The sequence below is a fragment of the Zonotrichia albicollis genome, chromosome 3 (assembly GCF_047830755.1).
Source record: "Zonotrichia albicollis isolate bZonAlb1 chromosome 3, bZonAlb1.hap1, whole genome shotgun sequence".
NCBI classification, from domain to species: Eukaryota; Metazoa; Chordata; class Aves; order Passeriformes; family Passerellidae; genus Zonotrichia; species Zonotrichia albicollis.
In genome coordinates, this window is record NC_133821.1 from 90,676,597 (window position 1) to 90,704,035 (window position 27,439).

The 27,439-nt window shown below is 42.8% G+C and overlaps 1 protein-coding gene across 1 annotated transcript in view; it reads left to right on the forward strand.

The window, feature by feature from the left end:
• Positions 1–889: 889 nt before the first annotated feature.
• The window catches only part of ADAM17 (ADAM metallopeptidase domain 17), a 34,398-nt gene continuing 7,848 nt past the window's right edge, over positions 890–27,439 (forward strand). The window contains exons 1-13 of the mRNA XM_005487210.4: positions 890–1,133; positions 12,997–13,129; positions 14,607–14,740; positions 15,647–15,735; positions 17,703–17,871; positions 18,427–18,557; positions 20,245–20,334; positions 21,385–21,498; positions 22,029–22,173; positions 22,714–22,802; positions 24,685–24,837; positions 25,604–25,803; positions 26,843–26,946. Coding sequence (XP_005487267.1) covers positions 1,037–1,133; positions 12,997–13,129; positions 14,607–14,740; positions 15,647–15,735; positions 17,703–17,871; positions 18,427–18,557; positions 20,245–20,334; positions 21,385–21,498; positions 22,029–22,173; positions 22,714–22,802; positions 24,685–24,837; positions 25,604–25,803; positions 26,843–26,946 — 1,648 coding nt within the window. The 5' untranslated portion in view covers positions 890–1,036. The remainder of the gene's footprint in view (positions 1,134–12,996; positions 13,130–14,606; positions 14,741–15,646; positions 15,736–17,702; positions 17,872–18,426; positions 18,558–20,244; positions 20,335–21,384; positions 21,499–22,028; positions 22,174–22,713; positions 22,803–24,684; positions 24,838–25,603; positions 25,804–26,842; positions 26,947–27,439) is intronic.

Below are 27,439 nucleotides of genomic sequence, written 5' to 3' on the forward strand. Positions count from 1 at the left end.
GCAAACGCAGCTCTGAGTGGCATCACTGAGCCTGCAAGGTCTGAGAGCACCAGGGTCCTGCACAGGCAGGTCCCCACGCTGTCCCCAGAGAGGGGCTGCAGGACCCAGAGCCTTCTCCCTTCCCAGGGGGCAGTTCCTGCCCTGGGGAGGCCGTGAGGGGGCTCTGGTGAGGCTGTCCCAAGAAGGTGAGAGCTCTCAGCAGGAAGAACAGCATTGCCAGCAGGTACAAGGGGGTGATCCTGTTGGGAGTAAACCCTTATTTCAATCCTGCCCCTCTACCCAGCCCTGCTGAGTAGACTGCTGAGGGACCCTGGAGTGCTGGGTCCAGTTCTGGCTCCCCAGTGCAAGACAGGCATGGAGCTCCTGGACAGGGTCCAGCAGAGGCTACAAAGATGATGAAAGGACTGGAGCATCTTTCTTACGAGGAAAAGCTGAGAGAGCTGGGCCTGTTGAGCCACAAGAGATGACTGAGAGGGGACCTCATCAATGTATTTCAGTATCTCAAGGGACGGTGTCAAGAGAATGGAGCCAGACTCCTCTTGGTGGTGCCAAGCAATAGGACAAGATACAACAGGCAGAAATGGATGCTTAGGAAGCTCCATCTGAACATGAGGAAGAACTTTATTGTGCGTGTAACCAAGCACTGGAGCAGACTGTCCAGAGGCTGTATTATCTCCCTCCCTGAGTACTCTCAAGAATCGTGTGAATGCAATCCTGTGCCACGTGGTCTAGTATGACCCTGCAGGAGCAGCGAGGCTGACCCAGACGCCCCGCTGCGGTCCCTCACCCGCGGCCCCACGCCGTGCCTCCGTGAGGGCAGCGCCGCCGGCGCCTCGCCGTGCCCTCACAGCCGAGCGGGCACCGCCCCCCAAGATGGCGCCCCCGCCCGCCCCACAATGCCCCGCGCGCAGCTGCCGCGCTTCCGGGTGCGGGCCCAGGAGGGCGGCGGGCCCGGCACGGCGGGCGGAGGGCGAGGTTGCTCCAAGCGGATGCGAACGAGCGGGCGCGCAGTGCCCGAGGAGGCCGCGCCCGGACCATGAGGCTTCGACTGTGGCTGGTCCCGGCCCTGGTGCTGCTGTGGGGGCCGGGCGGGCTGGAGGCGCTGGGGCACCCGCAGCGCCCGCAGCGCTTCGGTGAGAACAGGGCGCGACCACGGCAACCCCGGAGGGGAGGAGGAGGAGGGAGAGACCACTGCGGCCCTGGGGGGGAGGCAGGCACGGCACCCCCGCCTGCCGGGGGTTGGCGATGGGCGCTGTGTGGGGCAGGGCAGGGCAGCCCTTGTGCTGAGGGCATCGCTGATGGGCAGCGTTTGGGGCCACTGCTCCCTGCAGGGAGACACCATTTTTCACACACGAGCTCTGCTGAAGAGTTTTCCTCCCAGGAGTTTGCGTTCTGTTGAGGCGGGCTGATCACAGAGTAGGTCGGGTAGGACGGCGGTGGGTGATCCGGTCCGGTGTCCATGCTCCTGCAGGGTCATCCTGGATCACATTCCGCAGGATTGCACCCAGGCAGTTCTGGAATATCTCCAGTGAGGGAGGCTGCACAGGGCAAAATCATATAAATGGCATCCCTTCATAATTCTGTTTGGAGAGTCACCAGAGAGCCCGAAGCTATTGGAGCTGAAAGTGACCTCTAGAAAAGCTTGACACAGAGGAGAACCGCTGCCGTATTTAACTTCTGTAAACAGTTTTGCATCTAAGCTTCTGCTTTGCACTGAACAAGTTGTTTGATAAGCAGAAGCTTATCACTGCAGTGGCAGATGGACTCTTGCATGAGGCAGTGGCTGTGTCTTGCCCTCAAGACCCGTGTCTTACATAGTTCTTGGATCCTTGATTTTGCTCCATTCTCCTCTCCTCTGTATGATAGTTACTGAGCAGCAAAATTTTTGTTTCCTTTAAAAGCTTTGTCTGACCCCCACATGAAAAACCCCTGTTTTGAAAATCAAAGGTACAAAAATGATTTTGTGATAAGTTCTGTTGCTTTCCTTGAGCGCATTGCTACACAGGGCGGGATTCACATGGGGTGATGCTGACATTCAAATGAACAACCGAACTGTGTAAAGACAGTCTCGAAACGCTGTTGCAGTGATTAATCAGCTGTACATTCCCACAGAGATAGCTGTCCTGTCTCTAGTCCCTGAGGCCAGCAGGGACTGCCCCAAGGCTCCTTTCTTGGCTTGGATCTCTCAGCGCCTTTCCTGACAGGTGTCTGCGCCTCTGCCCTCCTCTCCTGCACCTGAGGTGGATTTGGGCTTCTGTGCACACCTCAGCAGTTTGTGGCTGCAGGAACCTAGGAAGGATGGGGCTCAGTGGGGGATGCTCAAGGAAGTGTAATAGAAATAAAACAAACACAGAATGTCCTTTCAGCATTAGGGAGGTCCTCAACAGCTGTTGCATCTTGGGCTGTCAGATCTTCCTGCCTTCTAAAGGACCTGTCTGCTATGAGTTTGTGCAGTCTTTATCTGATGGCTTTTATCTCCTTGGCCCACGTACCACTGTGCCAGGACTATGAGCTCTTCAATTTTATGAAATACTGCATGGGGGAAAACCTAATTTCTTCTGTTTCTAGATGTTGGAAAAATTATTCATTTTCTTCACACCTGTAGTGACTTACATACCTATGCAATTTGTCTCATTTGTACTACTGTTTGTTGTTTAGGTGATAAAATATTAGTCTACATAATAATTCTTAGTATGAGGAAAGAAGCATGGCTTTATTGGTTACTTTTGTCTATATATTTTATATATTTTGTGTTGGATATTTATTTATTTGAGATGTATGGTCAGGGCTGCAGGACACCATTTGTAATACAAAGGCAGCATAAATTTATAATTATTAATGTTTTTATTTTTTTTTCCTTTCTGAATAGTTTTTGGTCTTTAATAGTCACTCCAAGCTCTCTTTTCTTTGTGATTTTTCTTTTGGTTTTTTGAGGTTTTTGTGGGAGGTTTTTTTTTCTTTTGTTTTTTTTTGGAGTTTTTTTTTTGTTTTGCTTTGAGTGGTGATAATTGTACTGATACACTTTGTTCTGTAAAAACAGTGAGGAATTCTTTTCCTCCCGTGTTATTTCACACATTCACACCTTGAATTTCATCACATTTCGTTTTGTTGTCCAGTAAACTAAATTTACATAAGTGTTTTGTGAGGGAACTTGAGAAATCCATGTGTGCTACATTAGCTATAATTCTTGGGGTAATACATTCATATCCTGTTGATTTATTGGTCATTTTCTTGACTTGTTGTAAAGCCTCTTTTCCTGAGTCTCAACACAGGTCTTTACATATATCCTATCATGACAAAAAGGTCCTTTTGGGGAACTTTTTAATCTCCACTGCAGTGAATACTAAGGTCAGTTATTGGTACTGGCCTTTAGTTTAGCATCCATTCTTAGGGCAGTATTTGCAGCTTACTTGTTTTACAAGCCCTTTTGGTTATTTAGCTGTGTGGTTTCTTCTCATAAAATAAAAAAACATTTCAAGTATTAGCTTTCTGCCTTTTACAAGCTGCTTTTAAAAATACCTTTGCCTATTTTATTGTGGTTTTATGTTCATCTTTGGTTGGAGTTCTGTTGTCCTCATCTTACAGCTTGGTTTTCTAAGTATCATCTTTTCCTTCTAATAATTTCAATATTATTCATTTGAAAGCTTTGTTTTTCCACAGCTTAAGTTTTGGGAACTGAAATCAGATTTCTGATGAGAAGTATCTGTAAGGAAGTTTCATGAATTAACATTTTGTGATTTCTCTTGAGAACTTCTTGCTTATTACTCTGAGTTCAGTTTTTCAAGGAGGAAAAAAATTATACAGCGAAAAAAAGAATTTGACAAAGAATAGAATAAGTGATAAAATGACATGGGTCATTTTCCAGCTTTTTTTGGCTGAAGTAATCTTAGGGTGTGGTGCTCCAGGAGTCTAAACTGATCTAAAATGGGACTGCCACAACCTGACCTCAGCTTTCCAATCCCTTCCCCATTCCTGTGAGCACATTCATGGAATGTGAGCTGTCTGGAAGCTAATCTCTTTTTTTGTTTGTTTTTTTCCTTGCTCTTTTTTTTTTTTTTTTTTTTTTTTGAGGGGTTTGGGGTCTTTATTTGCTTGGTTTTGGTTTATTTTCAGTAAAGGGTGTAGTTTCTCCCTGTAAACTCCATTATTGTGGAGCAGCTCACAGTGTGACTGTCCAAGCACCTGCCCCATTGTTTTTGGGGGGTGGAAAGGGTTGTGTTCCAGGTGAGGGATGAAGGCAGAATGGTATCCACATCAGTTTGTCTTCAAGGTGCTCTGTTTTTAGTAATGTTGACATCAGGGATCACTTTCTAGAGAAGTGGGACTCCAGTACTCAGTACAGTGACTGATACTATAGTTTGGCCCCAGAAAAATTAATGGCACCTCTTTCAAGATTTTACTCTTTGTTGTAATTTATCTCTGAAGATAACCTTTTATACCTACAAAATATTTATGCTGTTTGTCCTCAAGTTCAGACATATCTGAATGGTAACAGAGTGCCATTAATGTACTTGAAGAGAGTAGCAGTGCAAATATCCAGCTGGGTGCTGAATAGGTGAGTAGGTCACTGAGCCTATCTAAAGAACTGCCTGAATCTGTATTACAGTACAGTAACAGCAGCAAGTGTGCAGGTTGCCCCCAACAGACTCTGGGTGTAAAATGTGTTTTACTCAACTCTTGCCCTTTTTGAGTGAGAACTTTTGTCACAAGCTAGGCAGGGAACTAAAATAAGATATTTCTTCCTTTGCTGGGCTGATGATATTCTTTAAATCACTCACTGGGGATCTTTTTCTGGGCTGATGATATTCTTTAAATCACTCACTGGGGATCTTTTTCTGCCCGCCGAATTGCACTAATAAAATCTGAGGCAGGTACCCTGATTTTCACCATTTTTTTCTCCACAATGCAGACGTACTACGCAGAACTTGGAACAGCTGCATGAGCTGGAGAAATGCCCTGGTACAAATGGTTCAGTACAAACTTACCTGATGCACATCAGAAGACTCGGATTTAGATTTGTTGAGTGAAAAAAACAAATGGTAGTGGTGTTGATGAATAAACCAGGGGAGCCGAGTGATACAGAGGGCAGAAATAAATTGATTTACAGTCAGTTTTGAATTCTTCACACTTGGTGTGACAAAATGCAGGAAGTCCAAAGGCCAGGAATGTAACTTGCTGCCAGAGAATTTAGGGATTGGAAGTTTAGCTCAGTGTCAAGAATGTGCAGTGAGATAATTAGTGACAAAAATCTTAATGCAGGATTAAATTTTATCCTGCTGGACTGAAGCTTCTGTTGGAGACTAAGGCAATACCTAGGTGAGAGTCAAATTATTAATTTCTCTACCATGATCTGCCTTTTTTGTTACAGTTTCTTACCCCATTTGGACATCCTTTGAAGCAAGATAACTGTTGTAGATGGAGCTGGTTTTGCAGTTTGTCCCCAAAAGCCGAAGGTTGAGTGTGTTTCTCACCATGCATCACATGGTGGAGAATTCAAGGACACGCAATCCCACAGCATCTGGTCCCTGCCCAGGATGTGGCTGGATTATTTCAAAATCATTGCAGGAATTGATGCAGTGTGTGTCTCTGTACAAACAGCAAATGCTTGGTGTAGACATGGCCCTATTGAATGCAAATTGCCACTATTATTTTTGTGTTGTGGATTAGCAATCTTTTCCATGAAGTTACTTCAAGTCAAAGTTTTCAAGTACTTTTCTTGGGTTTGTTTTCATTTGTTCATATGAAGAGGTCAATGTTTCCATTTCCAGCTGAAAATGTGATTGAAGTGTAATTTCTGCAAAAACTACTGTAGGTCAACAAAAAGAAGAATGTCAGTGCTACAATAAATTCTAATTAATGTGAATTGCCTTTAACTGTTGCAAGAATTCTGATAATGGAAGCCTAATCCAGTGCTCAGCATGGGTTTGATTTTCAGTTGTGCCAATTTGTTCTGACCTTTAAGCAGACAAAAAGTAAAATTGCTGTTTGCTTTCAAGATTTGGGGTGGTTTAATTTTGTCCCCAGTAAAAACTGACAGCTTCCCTGCTGCTGTAGATAGCAGCAGATAGCACTGCTGATAGCAGCAGTGACTCATCTCAGTTTCATGTTTCTGCCACTCTGGAATTTTTGTGTGCATGTGCAGAAGCTCCAGCATGGATTTCTGCTCTGTGGCTGGAAGGGCCGAGTGAGGAAGCCCAGCCGGCCATACTCTGACACTGCCACTCTGACTTTACATTCAGATGCAGTTGTGTGTTTAGTAGTCAGCAGAGATTTGTCTTTGGGATAGAAGTTTGTATTTAGTTTCTGTTATGAACAGGTTGATCCCCCACCCCAACATTTTTATAAACTGTAGGAGTCTGAGTTTGCCTGTTTGCCAGACTGATGATGGCATGTGCTTTGTTGTGAACCCAAGAGCTAGGTTTCTTTAACAAAGAGTGGTTTATCCTGTTGTTCTTTTCTGTGATCTTCATGTGCATCCCTGTTTTTGGGATGTCCAGCGACCCTCTCAATGGTTCTAAGGTTTTCCTGATGTCTTTCATTCTTATAGGTACATGTGATAGTACTGCCCATCTTTGTCACTTGTGGCCTGCATCTCTTCACAATATCCATCTCTCTCTTCCTGTGCTGCCCTAATGTGCATTATTTGTACTTTTTTCCCTCCTTGATATTTGCATTTTTAACCTTTGTGGGCAAATGGACTGGGAAGTGGGAAGGCAAGAGGACTCTGTTATGAAGGGAGGCACCTACAGCTGCTGATCTATAATTAGGTGTTGAACAAGAACATGATATCCCTTGGTTTCCTTTCTCACATTTTCAGGTTTTCACTGAAATAATAAAATTCTGCCCCTCAGTACTGTGAGGTGCCTCAAATTTTGGAAGTTCATGTGTGAATGAGTCGATAGTTGTGTCCACAAGGAAAAGAAATGCAGTCAGAAGTGAAGGGGTTGGTGTCACAAGTGTAGTCTAGACAGTAATTAGTGTCTCCCTAGAATCAGCTCCACTCAAACTTATTTTGTGGCCCAGCAGGATTTTGTGATGTGGTATCTTTGCACAGCAGTGAGGCTTGTAGTTTTTTGGTAGCCAGACAAATGGTTTGTTTCCAGAGAGCACTGCATCCTGGTGGCAGGGCAGTTCCTCTCTGCAGGATGTATGAGAGCATGTGATTTAGGGGTGGGTTGTGCTGGGGGTTTTTGAGCATCAAGTCATATGGTGCTGTTCTGTTGTAAGATGGGATGGCTGTATTGCCCTTGCTTCACTTTAATTATGAGGATGTTCATTCAGTAGACTTCCTTATTTTTTATAATGTCAATGTTTGGCAGTATATTGCTTTTTTTCCCTTTGGAAAGTGGTCTATTGTCATTAATAGGACAAACTGTTATTAAATCAAGTAGATCCAACAGTGTAAGTTTTGTTCCTCACTGATCCTTATTTAAGATGTGATTAGTGAAGGAGATAATTTGCAAGGTTGGAAGTGTGTGGGGTAATGTGTGGGAGCCATTGTGGGTATTCAGCTGTATTCAAAACCACCAGAAACAGCAGCTTAATTATCTACACAGCTTCTGCCAAACAGAATTTGCAGCCTTAAGGAAATATTCCCACTGCCTAGAAACAGATGTTTATTTTACTGTGGGGAGAAACGTTGGAGTAGTATAAAGGTGCTGCTACATGAACAAGTTTTTCCTGAGATGAGCTAAAGGGTATTTAGCAAGCTGTTGGCTTTTCCATGATACCCATCACTGGCATGTCTGAGTGTGTGATAGGGAGGGAGTAGTTGCCCAGTGTAAGTGCAGGAGAAGTGCTCTGTGGAGAGGTGGACAGTAGAGCAGCAGCATCCCTGCCCTCCCAGCATGAGGGCTGATTAACCCTACCCGGGTGCTTCCTCTGCTGCTGCTGAGTGAGTGAGTGAGTGCAGGCACCTTGTTTTCTCTCGTGGTTTGACTAGTTTGGTGCGGCTGGGATCGAGTTAAAAACGTGCCTTCTAAAACATTCAGCTGTGCTGATGTGGCTGACCATTCTTACTAACAGGTTTGTCCAGAAATGTGCTCAGATCGTAAACTTTTATCTTGTTATGGTTTATTAGAACGCTGCCATGTATTTGGTTCTTGCTTTGAACTGGTTTCTGATAAAGTTCTTCTGTTTACATGTTCTTGATGAGCAAAACAGCAACCACTCTTCAGTGGAAACAAGTAAACATGATTTATCTAAACTGTTTTGTGTGGGATAAGTGTTTCAGTTCACTTTGTATTGTGTCTCTGGCAATGTCTCTGTACCAGATGTGCTGGAGAAAGATGTAACAGCACGTGCAAGGAGTTGTTACAGAACAGCTTTCCCACGATGAACCTTCTCAATGTGTCCTCTTTGTCAACAGTCTCCTAAAAGCAGCATAAGCTGTTCAGAGAGGGTACCCACAAACATTTATGCAGGGCTGCATCACCTCCTGCCTGGCACAGGCTGTTTGTGTGCCCAGTTGAAATGTGAATATGTTTGCCTTCTCCATTAGCTCTCCCTGGAATGGTGCTGCAGCCAAAGGATCCAGCTGTGCTGCAGCCAGTGAGTGGCTCTTACTGCAAACACAGGGGCAGCTGTTCTATGTAGGGTGATGGACACCTGCTTTAGCTCTTGTGCTTCAAGCTGGAAAGACTCCAGTCTGTGTTTCCTAGTCTAAATTCTGAGACTCTGAATTATATTTCCAATTACTGTGTTTGGTTACTTTAATTAAAATATTTTAATGTACAAGAAGAGCATACAAAATTAAATAGTAACAATTAAGAATATGGAGCCCTTCTATTCAGTCACTCCTGAGCTGTATCAGAAAAATTGTTACTAGTCAGCTGCTCATAAGCTTTTGATAGGTTGATTGGAAATCAGCTTGAGATCAGAACCCAGATGTAGTTGATGAGTACTGCATGAAATACAGCCTGGAGCCCCTTCTTCAGTCTTGGAAGACACTGATTTAACAGTTCCACTGCAAAATCCTTCCTGAATGTGTTTGCAGTGCCTGTTATAGCACTGCTTTCTGTAGGCTTGTCATCCCATTCCAGTGCTTTTGACTGAAAAATTATTTCTGCTTTTATTCCCTTGGGATGATTGGAGAAATAACTGCAATTATTCCTGCAAGGCCCACTGATTATCTAGTGGTCTTTTTTAAATCCCAAAAGTAATTTTTTAAAAAATTTTGGATCTTGAGTTTTAGGTAGGAACACTTTCTGTCATGAGATAATTTAGAAGAGAGTTCTAAAAAATACTAATTATATCTTCTGAGTTAAAACTTCATGCTTCCAGATAAGCTTAACCTTTCCAGAAATGATGCAGTGCAAAAGAATGCTTATGAAATGGCTGACTTGCCACATTTACTTGTTGGGTTCCGGACAATAGATGGGGCATGAGATCATGGGAATTTACTGTTGTGCTTAGGAAAGCCAAGCTGCTTGGAGAAGGCTGACATTGGTATTTGAATTGCTAGCTGAGCACTGAAAGAGAAACTTCTTCTTTTGAAATACAAGCAGTGTCCTCCAGCTCAGGGAGTTAAGCTGTTCTCCCGTGCATTCTTGAGCTCTTTGGTGCTAGAGCAGAGTTTATAAAAAGGTACTTTCTGTGTTAAGTCTGGAAGTCTAGTGCCAGGAGGCTTTTAGCCCAGAAACAAGGTGAAAAAAAAGAGGCAGCAGTTGGTGAGGTCAAAGCTGAGGGCAGAGGTGGATCACTGCTGTGGATTTCTTCTTGAGAGCTTTGGGATGTTGTCTTTGTCACTGATGTTCCTTCCCTGTCTGTCTTACAAACCTGATTTCAGCATGTTTTCAGGAGGTTTCTCTCCGGGAAGGAAGGTGCCATGAGGTGAAGGCTGGTGGCAATAAATAAATACTTGCCGTATCAGGATGCAATTAAGAGGTTCCCTCAAATGACAGGAATGCAGAAATCTAGGAGGGTGTGGAAGGGAACGAACCACAAAAAAATGGTTTGAGAAACCTAAGCTCAGATCTGTTGAAGCCCATGGGAAATGCCTCTTGGACCATAATGAAGATAATGGGGAAGGAAAACCAGAAAGATTTTTAAATTTGAATAAAAAGTCCAGTATATGCTTTTTATGGCTCTCATCCACAGTCTGCTGTACAATTGGATTCTGTACAGTTCTGTGTTTTCTTTACAATAATGACACTTCATCTTTTATTTTCAATAAGCCGTGAACATGGATTCATTTTGCAATATGAACATTTTACAGGAAACTTTTGTTTTGAGTGTATTACCAATATATTTGTTCCACATGTGTCTGATACCATAATTAGTTAACAGATTATGTCTGGGAGCAGTGTATCTTAAGCCTCTACTTATGTTGTAAGTAAAATTAAAAGCAAACAAATTTAGGAAGGGTAAGAGGAAATATGAACAAGTGCACTCTTGTTTCAGGGTTACAGGAACTGGGAGTGCCGAGTGTTTCATTTGTTACTTCAATAGAATCATCTTACTCATCTTCATGAACTTCTTAGGTCTTGTTCTTACTACCCTTCCTGTGTCTCTGTGAGACATTTCCAGAAGGGTGTTTGTGTATATTAAGGTGGAGTAGGACTTGCCTACCAAATAAAAAAGCCTGATTTTTTTTTTTTTTTTTAGCAGACTTCTCAGTTCTCTTGCCATGAAACTGAGACATTTTGTCTGGCCGTAGTGGCAACTGCGTCTTGCTTTTTGGCATGGCTTTCTCTTCGTTCTGGTCTATGCTTCAAATGCAGAGGTGGAAAAGGACAGTGGTGCTTTGTAGCTGGGGTTGTGCGTCTTGGGCAGAGCTTGTGCTTGGCAAGTCCCTGAACAGCACGGCCGTGGTACTACGCCTCTTGTTTCATGCCCCATGTCCCACACACTTGGTCTGTATCATAAACCAATGTTGGATATCCTGTGTATCAGCATTCTCTTTAATTGAGGGGTCAGCTCTAGCCTGAGTGTAGTGACAGAATCTCAAGTTTGATTAAAAGAATTCAGAATTAAGCAGTTTAATGAGTTTTTTTTCCCAGAATTGATTTCCTTGCCTGTTCCTACCCCTTCCTAGGTGGTTCTGGATGAGGGCGGACGCCAGATAAAAAGCAATTAATTAGAACAGACTTTTTAACAAAAAAAGAGCTGTTTGGAGGGGGAAGTTAGGCATTTACTCACTGCTTGGCTCTAGTGAATCAGCTCCGCAGCATTTGGCAACTTAAAATGAAGGCCCTGCCTGATGTGCAGCAGTGGGGCACGTGTGGGGAAAATCCCAACGACACAAAACACGGTGATAGAAACTTGTCTTTGCATATAACCCGAAACACATGGTAATCATGTGCAGGTGCTCTCAACCTGAGGCTTGTAAACAGAAATCAGGAAATTGCAACTGCGCTGCCCTTCCTGTGTTGCTCAAGGCGCGGGGAGGGAGAAGCCTGGGAACCGCTGCTCAGTGGCGCCTGCTGCCCAAGAAAGGAGCCGTTTCGCCTGTGCCTCGCTTGTGGGTGGGTCTGGTGCAGGGCCAGGAGGGCTCTGAGGGTCATCCTTGCTTCTGTGCCTTCCTCACATCAGTGTGCACAAGCACACCTGTGGCTGTACAGGGCTGGCTAATTCTCCCCACCCACCCACCCCCTTGCAAAAGGACAAGCAAGCTGCTTCCCTTGCCCTCATAGTGCATGCGTTCTTAAAGCTTTCCTGGGCTTTGGAGGCATGGATGTGGATAAATTATGGTACTGAGCGACAGGTTTAAAAAACCCATATTATTTCAAGAGCTGTGGGCATCTAGATTTTAAGTTGCCAATCTTGGTTTGTTGCACAATAGTTGGTAAAACAGCTTGTTAGTGGTGCTGCTTACTTTAAAGGCCAATAAAACACATGAGGTGCCTTTGCTGAGTGGGGCAAGCTAGTGACCCCACTAGCTAGGGACTCTGAAGGAATGCCATCTTCCTTAACAGAAAACCTCTTTGGTAGCTATCAGGTCTGGTTTAGAAGCATAGTTGGAAATGGAGGGGAAGGAAACAGAAATTTTTTAAAAAAAGAATGTCTGGGTGAGCACTTCTGTCTCTTGGAAAGCACATCTGAGTCCTCATTTAGTGCAGTGAAGAGTGAACACCTCTGGCTGAGAAGGAAAATGGCAATGTGGGAATAAGAACCTGTGGTTAAGGCTTTAAATAGCAATTGAATCTATCAGTGCTGGTGGAAGCCAGGGTGGTCGTTGGGTGTCTCTCTGGGTGGTGGGTGCTCCAGAGAAGCAACAGTGTGGATGGATGTTTGGATGAAGAAATGCCTTACAAAGTAGCAGGAGGCTTTATCAGCAAGAGCCAAGAACTGTTTGCAGCTATCCTGCACTTGTTAATGGTGAAAACATCTGCAGAGTATTGATGTGAATTTGTAATTTGTGTACTGCTCCCATAAGAATTCAGGCACTTGGTCTTCTTTCTCTGAACAAGTTTTCGTGTTCTGAGTAGGAAAAGGAGTTTTGCATGATGGTAATGAGAAACCAGGGTATCTCACCTGAGTAGTCTTGTTAGTTAGTTCTGATTGATTGTGCTATCCAGATACCTGCTTTCTGGCTGCTGTTGGCCAGAAAGGCCCAATACAGTCCAGTCTGCAATTAACTTGGTTCACGTCTCCTAGGTTAAACTATTTTCTTCCTCAGACTCATGTGGAGACCAGCAGGTGAGGAGAGTAATTCAGCCCAGAGAAATGGGCATGTTCTCCCCATGTAGTTTCTGGTGGCAGCCAGGGAGGGCTTAGTTCTGCATTGCTGTGGCAATAAAAATGATGAGTTGGTTGCTTAGAAGTTGTAGACAAAGTGAAGCAAACTCTGTCTCTCTCAGACTGTCTTGTCTCACTCTGTGATTTCTACTTGTGTACACAAAATAGGCCGTTACAGAAATGTACAGTAGTTAGCCTAAAATTAGAGCAAACTGTGGTCTCTCTGTTGAAATGGGAGTCCCTGGTTTGCTCTTTTTTTATGGGTGCATTTGGAAAGAAAGTCTTTTGAAACTAAAACTTTCCTTGTTGGTCTTTCAGACACAGTTGAGTCCATGCTTTCAGACTACGACATCCTCTCCCTGTCTAGCATCCAGCAGCACTCACTGAAGAAGAGGGACCTCCAGCCTGAGACACATGTGGAGAGGCTCTTAAGTTTTTCAGCCCTGCAAAGGTAATTAAATCATCAGTGATGAAACAGCATAATATTTTCCTCCAGTTTCTGATGAGTAATGTGCAGTTTCAAACCCAGAAATTGTCTTGTTTTCTGTCATGACTGGCCAGTTCTTCTAGGTTAGTGATCTGCATGGTTATATGACTTCAGAGAGGCTCAGAGGAAAGGGGAAAGTAAGTTCTGTTTTATTTCTCTGGTGGCTGAAGTTACAGTAATTTAGGTTTTCTTTTGCTTTATTTTTAGGTTTAGTTTCATGTAGATTACTCCCGCTGCTAGGGTTGAATCTCACTTATACCTCATCTGGCAGTGTTGTCAGTACTTCATGTCTGTCCTCTGGTTCTTGCAAATCTCAGCCTTCAGTTTGGGATGTGTGTGTGGTGTGCTGCCCAAGAGATTTGCTGTATTTATTTTCATGGAGGTTTAAGCCTTTTCCTACTAAGTGTCCCATTAAATAAAATACTTATTTTCATCTTTTTTTTGTTTGGTTTGGTTTTGGTTTTTGTTATAAGATGGGAAATAAAAGTTCAGGTGAAAGGGGGAGGAGAAGTAGAAGGGAGCAGGCATTAAGATTGCAGGGATTTTATTCTGAGAGTCAGAAAGATGCCTTGCAGTTATTTTAATGCTGAAACTGAATCTGAAATGGGGAGCAGGGTCAGAATAACACTTTGTATTAACAAATGTAGATTCATTTTTGTTTGTCTGACATCTTGTCCTCTGTGTATTCATGTGCTTTCCCCTGTGTCATCTTCAGCTGTCATGCAAGTAATGCATAATTGTTGAATCTCAGAATGTTTGAAAGGGCTTTTTTTTTTGAGTTTGGAGGGGCAGTTATGAAAGGTTGATGGGATCAGATGTCTGACTGTCCCTGTTTTGCACTGCCTCATGCATGCTGGCTTTAGGGCGAGGTTGCCAATGACGATTACAGAATAATTACAGAGGAGCATGCCAAAAATCTTTGACCCAAAGCCCACATAAACCAAGAGCCCACGAGGCTTCTTCTAGAAAAGGAATACTTCTTGGGATAGTTAGCAGTTTTTGTGACAATATTGTGTAAAAAATGTAGAAAAATGTAGGGAGTTCAGATTTCTGTTAATGGTCTTCTGACTGTATTATGTCAGAAAGTAAGAACTTCAAGATAATTTTATTTCAAATAGATGGAGAAATTTCTTGGTCTGATTCTTTTTTTTTTTTAATAGTTACCAGTAACTGGTTTTGCTTAACTGCAAAAGGAGAAGGCACATCACGGACAAACTGACAATTTTAGATTTGGGGGGTTATATTTTTAACTTTTTTTAAATTAAACATCCGTGACTCTAAAATATTTACAGTTATCAATTACACAGTATATGTTTTTGTAGCCTGCTTATCAGAATTAATGCTTTTTAACTTATTTTGGACCCTCAGTAGAATGGAGATTGAATGTATCTGTTATGTGTATACTTTGCTTAAAAATAAATGTAAGTAAATTCTTTTACAGGCACTTTAAATTGTACTTAACTGCAACTGCTGAACACTTTTCAGAAAAATTTCAAGCATTAATTGTGGATGGTGAAGGCAAGGAAAAGGAGTATCGTGTTCAGTGGCGAGACTTTTTCACCGGACATGTCGTTGGTCAGTATGAAGTAGACTTTGGGTCAGTGCTGAGAAACCACAGCTGTGCTTGGGTCTCTTGGGCAGAGTAAATGGTGTATTTCCCTCATTTTTATCAAATGTGGTTAGGATGAAGAAATAAACGTAATTCTTATCCTCTTGGGTTTTCTGGTTTTGTTTTTGTGGTGTGTTTGGGGATTTTTTAGGTTTGGTGGGTGGTGGGGTGTATTGCATCAAGCTCCTAAGACAGGACTCTTGTGTTGAATTTGGCAGGACACAAAGGTATAATTTACTTAAGCAGCAGCTTGCAAATTATTATTTTTTTTAAATGCTGATGGTAGCTTTAATTCCAGCTGGAATGTAGGACTTGAATGTTCCTTGCCCCAGAACACAAAGCCAAGGTAGAAGTGATGCTGTAATGCCCAGACTGTTCAATTAAAAGACTTAAAGATAGTTCTTTGTAGATTACTTCTCTGTAAAGAAAGATGCCATGCTCCACTTTCATGCAGTACTAATGCTTCTGCTAAGTTGTTTTGATTTCTTTGTTGCCTTTGTGATGTGGTGAGACTTTCCCACTGGAATGCAGGCTGACGCCGTGAAATTGCTATCTGATAGTAGTTAGATGCACGCTGCTTTTGTTGGCAGTAATATTGTGTCCCCCATTACTAATCCCCAGAGCCATCTCAACACTTTCTGCAAAATTTTCTGTTAAGTCTGAGTCTCGTTGACTGTGACTATTGGGAAGTTAAGACTCGGGGGAAGTGCTGATTAATTTTGTTTTTTTCTTTAAATGGAACAGTACAGAGATTGAGGAAGGTAATTTGTCATGAAGTTTAGAAACAATTAGAAACCCCCAACAAACAGTGTCTGTGCAGGAGCACATGCAAACAGCTGAAATAATTTAATGCTTCCATGTTTATGTTAAAGGAGAGCATAATTCCAAGGTTGTGGCACATATTGGAGATGAAGATTTTACAGTGCGAATCAATACTGATGGAGAAGAATACAATATCGAGGTATGCTTTGCTGTGATGGAAAACTGTCTCCAGACAATCACCTTCTTTTCCTCTAGGTGTTCCTCTGCCTTGTTAGTTATGTTGACACTTCTGTAGCTTAAACTAGATTTGGTGGTAGGGTTTGTTTTGGGGTGAGGAAGGAGATAAATAAGAAACCAATTTGGCTTGCAAGTGTTGACTTTTATTAGTGAGTGGCATTCTCTGACAGTTGCATGTTTTAGGTGCAGCAGGGAGAAGGTATATTTTAAACAGGAGGGGTTTCAGAAACAGATAATGTCAGAAATTAGTGGTGATCATGGCCTCTAACAAACTGTGGCAGTCTAAACAGAGTCATGTCTGTGAAGCTTTTTAAAACTGGCTTTGTTACATCTTGGGAAGTTTCCCCATTCTTAAAGCTTCATTAAAAATCTGATATTTTATCTGAAAATTGGTTATTTTTCCCTACTCCTTTGTTTTTCACCATTTTACTTGCTTGTGCTATTTTGAACTCTTGGTTAAAAAAAAATATTCAACAAATATATAATTAGAGACTGTCATAATGAGATATTCAGTGCAGTATATTCCCAGACACAAGCAGTATTTGAATGGCTGAATAACAGTAATTATGGCTGAGTGTTATATGGATATTGTAATTGTCTCCAAACCCAAAGATACACAGAATTATGGGTAAACCTGAGCAATCTAGTCCTGTGAAAGTATAAAAATGTGATCAAAATGTCCAAATCACTGTAGTTGTGTTTTACACTGAGAACATACAGTATCTGTTTATCTGTTTGCTTGTGATGTAAAGCATTTTTGTGTTTGTGCTGCCGAGCAGTTGTGGGTGTGCTTGTCTCTCTGTGCAGCCAAGCCCTTGTTCCTGGCTGGCTGTGTCTGGGCAGCTGGGGCAGGCAGTGTGTGCAGCCTCTGCCTTGCTGGGGTCAGCTGTGGCCACTGCCAGCCCTGGGTGAGATGGTTGCCATGTGCAGAGGGAGCTGGCCTGAGTCTGTTCCCCAAAGGCAGCATGGGCAAAGCTGCTCTGCCATTTCCTGCTTTTGTTTTCAGGGTCATTGTGCATGGTTTGGAAAGGCTGTGGGCCTTTGTGTAAACCACTGGTGCTCTCACACCTTGCCTCAGTGTGTGAAACCTTCAGTTTTGTGCTGCAGACATGGCTGCTGACATGGCACAACCTTCACGTTCTGGGAGCTTTTTGCTGTGAAGTGAAAGCACAGTGTGCTACATGATGCTGGCTGAAGTGGGAAGAGCCCTGCCTGGGGGCCAGAGGAGGCCCAGAGCCAGGTGCACTGTGCTGCAGGTGCAGGCAGTCTGTGCTGCTTGCCTCTGGCCAAAGAACTGACCCTGCCTGTGTCATATTTAGTGTGTGGCTTTAGCTTTAACATTCAGATAAAATTAGGACTTGTCAGTAAAGTAAAAAGATTATTTTTATGCATCTGCTATGGGAATTGATGTCTTTCCTTCAGATTTCATGGTCTTCTTTGGTTTTGGAGAAATTGATATGCTTGTGTCTTAGGTAGCTGTTGAACATTGAAGAGCCCACATTCTGCTGTGTGCTTAAAGGCTCTCTGTTACCTGCCTCCTCCTGTGCTTCTGGTCAGTGCATGGGTTAGCAGTTAAAGACGTTCTTCTGGCTCCCTGCTCTTACAGAGGGGTGCAGAGGAGCCTGAGAAGCCTCTTCAGCTTGCTCAGATTCTGAGGAGAAGAAAAATTCTCTCCTATGGCTTTATCAGGTAGCTGCCACTACTTTGTTAAGATGCTCTCAGACTTTTGCATTCCCGTGTAGCATAAGAGAGTTGACTTCTGTTGGCTTTCTTGTGGATGTCATTTTATCAGTAGATTTGTTGCTGTGGGTGAAGTGCATTTGTGTGTGTAGACAGAAAACTGTGGAGATACAATGGTGCATACATAAAGTTTTTTACTTATCTAGACTTTGGGTTCATTGTGTTTCTAACTTCTCCTTGTGCTGTCAGCCACTGTGGAGATTTGTAGATGATGTGGAAGATGAAAGACTGCTGGTCTACAGATCTGAAGATATCAAAGACTTCTCAAGGTTGCAGTCCCCCAAAGTATGTGGTTATTTAAAGCTGAGTGAAGATGAACTGCTGCCAAAAGGACTGGAAGACAGGAAACAAAATGAAGGTGAGTGTCCATACCTTGGGAGAGCAGCATCTTTGAAACAAATTAGCTCTTTCAATTCACTGTGGGCATGGAGGGGGAAGCAGCATTCCTCATGCCTCTTTAAACAACTTTGTACTTATGTGCCCTGTGCAGCAGGACCTGTTTGGCCTCTACGGTCATGCAAGGAATCCATCTTGTGCTGTGATAAAGTTTTGAGAGTTTTTGGTCCCAGTTTCCTTTGTTCTTTGCTGTCTTAGAAAAAGTTGGGGTAATGACTAGGAAGAGGAGCAGGAGAGGTGTTAAGGCTGTGGTGATGACCTTAAAAGCTCTATAGGTAAATCTGATGAATAACTCAGTTTCACTGCCAGGCATTCTTTTCCTTACAGTAAATTTGAGGACTGTTAGGGAGACAAAGTACAAGAATAGCTATTAAAAAAAAAAAGCCCCAAACTAAAACTAAACATCCCCCTTCTCCTCCCAGGAGCCCACCCAAGCTCAAATTCAGGTCTTGAATAAGGACAGTAGACTCAGCTATGGTAGTAGTATTGAGTGGTTTTTTAAAAATATTTACTCTAGAAAGCACCCATCGGAAGAAAAGAGCCGTTGCAGAGAACTCCAAAAACACGTGCAAGATGTTGGTAGTGGCAGACCATCGTTTCTTCAAGTACATGGGCCGTGGGGAAGAGAGCACCACTATCAACTACTTGGTGAGTAACTGTACCCTGTTAACATTTGCTGGAATAGATGCAGGAAAACGCAGTAGTTCAAACACCATACAGCTTATACTGCTTTTGTACACATGATTTTTACCTGGGAAAGTGCTAAATCGTGCTTTAAAAATATTCTACACTGAAGCTAATGTAGTTCAGTGGTCTTCAAATTTCACTTAAAAGCAAATTCCTTCCTGTCATATACTTCTGTTAGCTATGCTGTTTTCTGCCCAGGAACTTCTCTTTTCTCAGTCAGAGCTCTAGAGTCTCCTGGGTTTTGAAATCCATTGCAAGTGATCTGAGCATCTTTAAAGTTCTAGCATGTTTAATGAGAAGTTAAAGCAATTCATATGGATCTTCTTTTCCAGATTCTTTGAGGATTCTCTGTCCAGAACAATAAATTAGAAGCAGTCCCAGTAAACAAGTTGTTTGGTTGTACACTGGTGGTGTGGGTTAACCCCAGCAGGCAGCTCAGCCTCAGGCAGCCACTTGCTCTCCCCTCCCAGATGGAATGGGGAGAGAATCAGAAAGGTAAAGGTGAGATAATTTGTAGGTTGAGGTAGAGGCAGTTTAATAGCAAAAGTTGTTCACAGCAGCAAAGCAAAAGAAGGGAATTAATTTACTGCTTCTCATCAGCAGGCAGGTGTTCAGCCATCCTCAGGGAAGCAGGGCTCCATCATGTGTACCAGTTACTGAATGACCCAGCTGAAACACTGGGCTTGTCTGTCTGACAGGTTTTTGTGAACTAGAACAAGGCCCTCCCCTTTCAGCAGAAGGGGAGAGTATGGGGGTTTAGAGACTGAAGACAAAACAAAACAGGTTTGGAGGCCTGTTGTTCATCTAAAGTCTTTCTGAGCTTTACTCTTTGAAATGCTAATCACTCTATTCCACTTTTGCTGGTGTTTTGACCTTTCTGTTCCCAGAAATGCTTTCACATTCTCCAGGTGAGGGGCCCTCATTTGGTGTGTTTGCAGAAGTGCTCTTATCTCAGCATCTGACATGTGCTGAGGCTGACCCCTGTTGTGTTTCCTGGGTAGATGGCTACTGTTAACAACACAGTGATTGGAAAACTGAAGCATAAACTGTTACTGAGTGGTTCTGAATGTCACTTCTCCTTCTCAGCAAGTTTGGTGGTTTATATTTAGCATAAGGTGTTTTCTTAAGAGAACAGCTTGAAAAGGGAGGTATTGATTGTGAGCACTGACAAGAGACTTTCTGGAACTTTGTGCTTGAACCATAATGAGGAAAATAATGGGTTTTTGGCTGGGTGAGGGAAGCAAGCCTGGGGGGGTCAGTTAAACTAGTTAAGCACTATGCTGAAACAAAGCAATAAAAACAGCTCCCTCCTCTGCCCTTCCCCTCAAAGAAATCTGGAAAATTAGTGTTTGAACAAAGTGTTTCTCAAAATGTCTTGTTCTTAATATTATTGCTATTCCACTACACAAACAAAAGTGATAAATGGAAAAGTTTGTGCTACTTTTTTGTGATGGAAAATTTTCAAGTACATTGGATAATTCTGATCCAAAATCAGCAGTACTTGGACCCAGGGAGTTTGTCTTGTTACCTTACACGAGATTCAATTTTAATTCAAGTGACTGTTTCTAGGTAAGTATGTAGCAGTTTCTCTGCGTTTCTCTTGCTCCATGAAAGCTCATTTGGGTAACCTGATTTCTCTTCCCCACAGATTGAGCTGATAGACAGAGTAGATGACATCTACCGAAACACTTCCTGGGACGATGGAACCTTCAATGGGTACGGCATACAGATAGAGCAGGTATTCACTGCACTCTGCAGAGGCCTTCCAGCCTGAAGGAGCGTGCTTTAACCAGCAGTGCTTCTGATTATTTTGTAAAAATAGTAAAATAATAAAATCCTACATTAAAAAAGAATAAAATAGTAAAATCCTACATTATTAACTCCAGCCAGGAGCACTCTGAAATTGCATCTTGTCAGTGTTAATGATCTGACATGATGCCCATTTTCAGTTCCTTGCAGTGTTTGAGATGTGAATTTCCATATTTATTCCTGATTCAAAAGTGCATTTTTCACCTGAATATGAGCAAATTTTGTTTCATTCAGACATACTCATGCATTTATCTCGTATACCTGTTGCTAGTGCTTGGCTTTCAAAGTCTGAGTGGGCCTCAAACCCAGGTGAAAACAATCTTGCCTGAAGAGCTTTAATGACTTCCTTAGACATCATGGGCTTGTATATGGACACAGGGAATGTTGTGACTACAATTTTTTTGTTATGGTGTCTTGAAATGCACAGAAATCTGGAAAACAGCATTAAAAACAGGAGTCCATCAGCTCAGAATACTGCAAGGGCTGTGGTGTGGGACATGGAGACTCATGGTACAAGCCAGCTGCCCCTTTGCTGGGAAAAGATCTGCAGGCATAAAGAAGGAGCATTACTTGGGCAGGGAGGGGGTGGAGAACATGATGAGCTAATTCTGGATTACTGGGAAAGTGGCAGTCCTTTAACATGCATTTTGGTTAGCAGAGCTCTGAAATTATTTGGAGTTATTTATACTGGTTTTATTTTTTTTTTTAGTTTTTCTAAAAGTAAAAGGCATCTCAAAGCAGAATTTTACAGTGAAAACTTCTGATGTTATCCTGTAAAAGGGTTACTTACAATATAGTTATGGTTTAGTTGGTTTATTTAACTAGCAGAGACTGGAAAGTTAATATTAGAATCATGCTGAGTCTGAATTTCTCTCCTTACAGATCTATTGGGATATTTAAAATTACATTGAAACTTTTTCTGTAGCTATAAAATTGACAAAAATTCCTGTTCATTGTTGTTGCACTTTTTGACATGTAGATTATTATCCACAATGAGCCAAATCCTGTAAAACCTGGAGAAAAACATTATAATATGGCAAGAAGTTACCCAGATGATAAGAAAGATGCCTGGGATGTGAAAATGCTGCTAGAGGTAGGTTGTAATCCTTGAAAAATTGTGGCCCTTGACAGAAAATTGCTCATTCATGTGGCTGCTCTGTAGTAATGGGTGAAAGTCCTCTGCTCCCTCTGCTTGATGTGTCGATGTCACACAAAGGCAAACCAGCTGCTGTGCCCTGTAGCCCTTGGTAAAGGGCTCCCTTGCATAATTACAGAGCAGACATCAATTAGTCTTATTAATGTGGTCTGAGTCAGGCACTCCTGATGTGTCTGGCCCTGAGACTGGCTGCCTTGTGACCTTCATCGAGTTATTGTGCTTGGCTTTGTCCTCCCTGTGGAAAGGGAAAATGAATAGACAAGTTATGTAAATGAATGTGTACAGTGTACTTGGGCATGAGTTTAATTTCCTGCAGCTCTGCAGGACTGCTAAAAAGCTGCTGTTTTCTGACTTAACCAGATCTGGGAGGTACTTGTCTGGCACATTAATAAATATTATTATCTATAGACTTATAACAAGTACTGTAAGCTAACAGGGATTTGACTTGTTTTTATTTTTTTTTTAAGCAATTTAGCTTTGATATTGCAGAGAAAGCAGCTCACGTGTGCCTTGCTCATCTCTTCACGTACCAAGATTTTGACATGGGAACGCTTGGACTGGCTTATGTTGGCTCTCCCAGACCTAACAGCCATGGTGGCATTTGTCCTAAAGGCAAGGCTTCTTCTTCTTCTCTCCCAGTTCTGGGTTGGAAGCTAATTTTGTTATTCATGTTTAATTAGTTTCTCCAACTGTCATGGAGTGTGTTGTGTTATTTGCACACACTCTAGGAGCTGGTTTTTTACATAGAAGGGATGGCTGGTTTTTTTGGCTGGAGCTGGAAAAAGGGGGAAGGATAAAAGTCACTAAACAAAGTTGCTAAGCTATCTGGTGTGAGCAGGCTGTATAGAAAAAACCCTGTTCTAAGGGCTGCTTTGTGTGGGCACATCCTGCAGTGGTTCTGGAATGGCAGATGCTGTTGTCTTGGAAATTTCTGCTGGTTTTGCCTTTACTGCAATACATGAGCTGTTGGAACTGTGCTTGAAAGATTCCCAGCTCCAAATATTGGCAGGGTCTCACTAGTGAGCCTGTGAGAACAATAAAGCTGTAAAGCTGTTCATTTCCCCAGACAAGTATCCCTCTCTTCCCAAAAGTACCCTGAAACTCAAGAAAAATGTTTCTCCATTTTAATTTGTTTATTTCTCACTCTTTCAGCTTATTACAGTCAAATTGTAAAGAAGGATATCTATCTGAACAGTGGCTTGACCAGCACCAAGAACTATGGGAAGACTATCCTCACAAAGGTAGAAGAGTATCCTCCTCATATGTGTGTGCTGGTGATGTGTGCCATGGGATTGTGGCAAACTCCTGTGCTCTCTCAGAAAAGAGCTGCTGGCTTTCCATTTGAGTGAGATCTCTGAGGACAAGGATATAGATCATAAAACAAAAATCATCTTTTTTGCTGTAGCTGACAAGGGGAGACAGGCCTGAATGGAACTGAAAATTGAACTTACTGTGAAACAGGAATAGAAGCTAGTGTCTCATAGGAGCTGTAGTTTCCTAGATATAAACAGGCTTTTGATGTCTGAAGATGAATTGAAATGTGTTTTGTTTTAACAAAAAAATCTCCAAACAAACAACAAAACTCTTAACAAAACAAGCCCTCAAACAGAGCAAGCAGGCAAAGTAGGAGGTTTAGTTTGAGCCTTTTAATGAAATTCCTCCACCTGATTTTTGTGTGTCCTGAGTAACTAGAGCAGAGAACAGTATGGTAGACACAGCTTATTAGTGCTAATACTAAACTTAATGTAAGTTGATGCTTCCTGGATTTTTTCCATACTTTATGAGATAGTAAATGCACAAAGGCCTAAATATGAGCGTTGTCTCCCTTGTAAAGACACCAGATCAGTGCTTATGTCTGCCTCTATTAAATCTTTGAAGTTGGGCATATTTCACTTTTGCTGACTTCTGCTGGCTTCTCAGCTGTGCTTTTCTGTAGCATGATTATAATAATAGGAATTTATAATTGATGTGTGGGCTAAAACTTGGCACAGAAACTGTCAAGAAGATAGGGAAAAAAGACAGTAAAGCTTTGTGTTAGAGGGATGTTGACAGAGAGCTCTAGCAATAGCTGTTGCCATGCTATTTGCATTTGTTCAATCTCCAGACTGGAGTTCTGCCTTAGATTACAAAGGAGGTTTAGTTTTCTGTCTTCCCAGTGGCAGGCTTAGGGTTTGGGATGATGGTTCACATTGATTTCACAGGGAAAGTGCTGCATGGTTTCCACTTTGGTTTAAAAATACCAAAACAACCTCCTTAAAACTCTTCTCCACATGAAACACAGTGAAGGCCAGGAGGGATGCCTGGGCAGCTCTCCTGTGTCTGGCTCCCACATTGGCCATGCTTAGACACAGACTGGGGCAGGTCATGGCAGCTCTTGGTCCTTCCCGTGCCCACACAGCAGCTGCAGTGACAGTTCCTCTCCAGAGCTGCCCAGTCTCCTTGTGGTTATTTTCATTTCTGTGAGAGTTTAATTTGTGGTTGTCACCTTGTGAGCGTGACACCATCTGCTGGGGAGGGCGCCGTGGGAGGTGAGCAGAGCCGGTTTGGGATCCTCAGCACAGGCAGGCGTGCCTCACATCAGTGGTGTTGGAAATCCATCCCTGTTGGGCCACAGTTGTAGGTGTCTTTCCTAGAAATCATGCAGTAGTGGAGTTTATTCAGCACTCCTAATGTCATCGTCCATTTAGAAGAAATAATTCTAATGGCAAGATCTGTTAAACAAGAGATTGACTAATTGGAGTGGCTGGTGTTTGTTTGGATTGGGTTATGTTTTAACTTCTTATGCCTTCCAGCTACGTAGAAGCAAATTTTCATATTTAAGCATCTACATTGCCTTGAAAACAAGTTTGAATTGGTATTCTAGGACAGTATTTTGCCTTTAACTGTGATTCAATGTTCAAATCTAGTCCTTGAACTTAACTTTGAAAAGGACCACAATTTTCTTTACCTTAATTTCTCTAGAAAACCAGAAAAATGTTCATAGGCAATTCCCTATCATCTTGGTGTATTTTAGTATTTCTTGGTGTATTTTAGTATTTGGTGGCCTAGAAGTAGCTGGGATCTTCTGTCCTTTACTGGTCAGACTAATTTTTTCCAACATTGTTTTTTTCATGTTCAAAAAAGGAGGCTGACCTGGTTACAACACATGAACTTGGACATAACTTTGGAGCAGAGCATGATCCTGACAGTCTGCCAGAGTGTGCCCCCACTGAAGACCAGGGTGGGAAATATGTCATGTATCCTATTGCTGTCAGTGGGGATCATGAAAACAACAAGGTATGGTTGTTTAGTTTTGCATCAACACAAAGGTTTCTGCTATGGTCAGTGACCCTTTGCATGGCAAATCTATTTAGTTAATGATTCCTGTAGTTTGAAACCACCAGAATGTAATGGATTAGCCATAAGAAAACATTTGCATGCAGTTGGGTTCTCTGTAAGATAAGCTCATCTTTGTAATCTGGGTTTCACTGGAGTTCATAGCATGTCAAGGTGCATTTTAATTAGTTGTTTGTAATTAGCTGTGGCCATATGCTGCTACAAGCAAGTCCCAGCAAGAGTCAAATCCAGCACCTTCAGTCCCACACAGCCTTGGGGTGCTCCATGGCTGCTGTTGGAGAGGGGCTGCAGGTGCCACAGCCGTGGTGGAAGCTTGCCCTGGCACTGTGGGCTTGGCATTGTGCCTGTTGTACAGATGAAACCCAGATGAGCAGGGGATGCTTGGCCTGCAGTGTGCCCTGCCCTGTGCCCAGTCCCTCTGGCTGTGCCTCCTGTGCAGCTTCACATCCGTCCTGGGGCCGAAGCCATGGGGGAGCTGGAGCTGGCTCTGGGTCAGGCTGCATGGGGCAGCCCTGCAGTGTGCAGCCCTGTCTGTTACTGACCCAGCCTAAAGTTCTTCCAAGGTATCAAACTGGCAGTACAAAGGGAATAACTGCCTTCTGGAATGCCAGGGCTCAGAGATATGGGCAGGCTGTGGCTGTCTTGGATGCCAGTTGTTGACAGAAAGGTACACTCAGTGCTGCTTTTTTCCTCTGTGACTCTCTAGATGTTCTCAAGCTGCAGCAAAAAATCCATCCATAGGACCATAGAGGTCAAGGCCCAGGAGTGCTTCAAGGAGCGCAACAACAAAGTGTGTGGGAACTCCAGAGTGGATGAGGGCGAGGAATGTGACCCTGGCCTCCTGTACCAGCTGGCTGATCCCTGCTGCTCTGCAGACTGCAAACTGAAAGAGGGTGCCAAGTGCAGGTAAGGGGAAATGAGCTGCAGCTTCTCTTTACTCAGGAGAGAACGCTGGGTTGGGCTAAAAACTCCTAAAGCCACCTGCGGTGTCACAGGCCCCTTTCCTGGCTCTAAGGCTGAATGAATGAGCTCACAACAGTGAAAGATTTCATGAAAGGCTTCTGTATGCATATATTAATTTTTATAGCATTCTGTTTGCTTTCCTGAGAAATGTCAAGAACCACAGTCTTGCAAATTATTATTGTGCTGTCATTGTTATTACTACCATTATTATTAGGCAAACTTAGGCAATCAAAAAGCATAAAAAAATTTCCTGTGCACACTTTCTGTGCAAATACAAGTTTTGTTTGTGTTGGAAGGAGGCTTTTTACACTGGTACATGCTGGTAATTCCAGAATGCTGCAAAATGTGTTTGAGCAGACAACACAGTGACTGCACTAAGTGACTCCTCTTTCTGTTGTTGCTTTTTGGGATGTTCATGGCCTTGTTGCAATGCAGTGCCCAATCTTTTTTTTTCATAGTTCAGCTCTACACCATGTAACATTAGAGAGCTTGTGCAATTCCTGTTGTTTAGCAAGAAAATCCACACATTTTAATGAGTGTTTTTGTACTAAGGGCCTTCATGTATTAGGTGAGAAAATGAAAGTAAAGACAATGCAGAATACGAAGTAGGAAACCCTCGGGACAAACACAAGGGGGAGAAATGTTTGGGGAAGGAAAGAGTGAAAGATCTTGTCCTAAGTTGCACAGCAGGTTACCAGAGGTTGATCCAAGTGCCTTGAATAAATACAAGGGTCCCTCTGTTGTCTCTCAATATATTGTACTTTCTATGTGATTTGGCCTTCAGTACATGACGAGTGACTATGTGCGTAGAAAGGTGATTGTAGGAGGGGGGCAGAGAAGACAAAGGTTGAATCAATGAGTCAGTCTCCAAGAAGTAGCTTTTTATTTCCTAAACATCTTTTTTTCTCTGGCTTTGTCACACTTGTACTTATTTTTTAAAAATTGGTTAATATTTATTTCTTTCATTTTGATCTTTCCCCAGTGACCGAAACAGTCCTTGCTGTAAAGGCTGCCAGTTTGAAAGTGCACAAAAGAAATGCCAGGAAGCCATAAATGCCACTTGCAAAGGAGAGTCTTTTTGCACTGGTAGGATGTGGTTCTGTCCCCTGTATGTCAGCTAGCCAAGTGCTTCAGGCTCAGTGTCCTGTTCTGCCCACTTTCAGTCTAGTGCCCTTCAGTCATCCGGTACATGCAATTTTAGAGACCAGTTAAGCATCACAGTATGCTCCTATAATGAGTTTCATTGTAGTTCAAGAATCACTTTGTGATTTATTGCCCAGAAGAACATAAAAAACATTGTTTTTAAAAAATTTGTTTCTTTCCCTTAAAAGAAAGGAAAAAAAAAAGCAAAACAGAGTGTGTCCCTGGGGGGAAACAAGAATGAATTTTGCATAGAAAAGGTGGAATTACTGCAGCTTTTCTTCACTTCCCCACTTGTTTTACTTCCTCCTCATAGTTTTTCTTGGAGGCAGGGAGTACAGTCAGCGTGTGCTTTGCTGAGGGGGGCTCCAGGGTCTGCGCCTACTGCTTGGTTGCCAATGCCACAATGCCCCCGAGCTGCTGAAAGCTTCCAGAGCTT